This window comes from Austrofundulus limnaeus, unplaced genomic scaffold, assembly GCF_001266775.1.
Source record: "Austrofundulus limnaeus strain Quisiro unplaced genomic scaffold, Austrofundulus_limnaeus-1.0 Scaffold0, whole genome shotgun sequence".
In the NCBI taxonomy this organism is placed as follows: Eukaryota; Metazoa; Chordata; class Actinopteri; order Cyprinodontiformes; family Rivulidae; genus Austrofundulus; species Austrofundulus limnaeus.
Window position 1 is genome coordinate 1,475,556 of NW_013952402.1, and position 2,090 is coordinate 1,477,645.

The 2,090-nt window shown below is 39.7% G+C and overlaps 1 protein-coding gene across 21 annotated transcripts in view; it reads right to left on the bottom strand.

Annotated features, from left to right (window-relative positions):
• LOC106516126 (neurexin-1a) overlaps positions 1 to 2,090 on the bottom strand; it is a 301,025-nt gene that overhangs the window by 169,274 nt on the left and 129,661 nt on the right. For all 21 annotated transcript variants that reach the window (XM_014007392.1, XM_014006916.1, XM_014007560.1 and 18 more), the window contains one exon: positions 906 to 1,109. In XM_014007392.1, coding sequence (XP_013862846.1) covers positions 906 to 1,109 — 204 coding nt within the window. The remainder of the gene's footprint in view (positions 1 to 905; positions 1,110 to 2,090) is intronic.

Consider the following 2,090-nt stretch of genomic DNA (forward strand, 5'->3'; position numbering starts at 1 on the left):
CCAAGAGTGATGATGGTGGGTGCAGTTCCATGTCTAAACACTAGAGGCGCTAATGAGCCAAATAGAAAAATCCAGCATGAATCAAGCTGACAGAAGTATTTTTCTTTTCTTAAAATTTGAAAAATCTTGTAGAAAAAGTATTTTAACTCACAAATAGTTGGCTGGATTATCTCAAATTTTGTGTGTTTAAGAGTATTTTATCTATGTACTGTAAAATACATGTAAAATTGATAAGGAAAATTTACAGTGCAAGTTGTTTTAAAGTTACATTACAAATGTTTAAATGCGTGACTGGTAAAATATATACACCGTACCAAAACCAGTGATTTGTGTACAAGGACGCTGAATAAATACTTGGCCCCTCTATGAATATTGTGGRCACTTGATGGCCCCTTACTCAGAAAAATCCTAGATCCGCCACTGCCACARATATGGTAGATWAAGTGATAATTTGACTATCTGGCACAAGATACTTCTCAGAGAAGTSATTAGAGTTTCAGCTATATAGAAATAAATAAACACGGCTGTCAGTTCAGTCAATCTAAACGGCCAGCAAGCAAAATTTCTGTCAGAAGCATCAAAGCAAAACAAGGAAGGCAGTGTTTTGTGGAGTAAGAATATCCTTCCAATCTTTGCAAATCTATTTCTGTGGATCTGAATTAGCTGATGTAGTGGGCAGCGAGCATTCCCTGCTGGGTAACGTATCTGTGTGTTCAACTGGCAGTGAGCCTAGAGCCGCAGACTTTAGACCTTGAAAGTAGTCCCAGCCTCTCCTTCTATTCTCAGTGGCTAAATGAGGATAAATGATGGCGTGTGTGGTGGGAATTTTGGTGCATTTTAAAGCGCTATCAGAGTTGAAATGGCTCTGTTGGCTACGGGTGTGAGTGCGACGTCCGAGGCGGTACCTAAATTGACGGTGAGCCGGACTCGACCGCTTTCCAGCTCGAGGCGCAGCGTGTCGGCGGAGTCTCGAGACGTGGTGGTGATCAGGAGGCCGTAGGCCCGCTGGGAGCGGAAGCGCAGCGACACGTCCTCRGCCTCCGTGTGCATCACCACCGGCAGCTGGACCTTCATAAACTTACTGCCGTCGTAGCTGAGGATGGTCGCCTCTGCGGGGAGAACAAGAAAGAAAACAAGATGAGTGAACGATGAAATGGATCGCAGCAATTTTATGGTAAACCAATGACCACGGCTGTCGACTCGGTGTAAAGTGATGTTCTGTTTGTTGACACAGTTTAGTGCCGCGACCTTCAATCCAGTCTCCGAGGAACATTGAATCGATGAACTTAAGAGGCACAAGGACAGCTACAGTCTTCTAGCAGTAAATTTAGATGGTATTCTCTAAGAAGTGATGTGCACGATTCTTTTCTTTTTTATTTTATTAAATAAATGAAAAAATTCACATCTTTAAAAATATTTCTAACTTTTGATAAATCCCATAGTACGTCCACCAGTGTATATTTACCTCTCCTGTCCAATTTATATTTTTTGTTTTGTTTACAATAACTAGTACCCTGATATATTTATCAAATAATTTATAACAAATAGGTGAATTTACACTTTAAACTGCGTACATACAGTATAACGTTTTCTTGGGAGCAAGGGGAATATTCTTTAACTATGTGAAATGTTTAAATTTGAACGTATTGTCAACAACAAAAAAAAAACTTTTACAAGTTTGCCTCAGGTAAAAAAAAACAAGATCGTGAACAACTGAGGCACCTTGGCCAGAATGAGCCAGCTGGTTGAGTGATTTAATAATAATTGGATTTTGTGTTAGCTTCWGGAGATGGAGGCAATATTTGTCCTGAATTATCACCTCGGTGACTAGAATCACAAAGACATAACGAAAAGCTTCGGACAATTACAAACACATTATTAAAGGTGAATGGCATGTTTCTTTATGTGTCATTTAAAATTAGTGTGTWAAGCAGGGGTGAGCGACTGGTGGCCCGCGGGCTGTATGTGGCTCGTGAGTGACTTCCCTATGGCCCATTAATTTTTTTTAATTTTTTAATTTTATTTTACAATAAATAAATAAATAAATAAATAAATCACTCAAAGCAGCAGATCAGTCCTCCTTGGCTCTA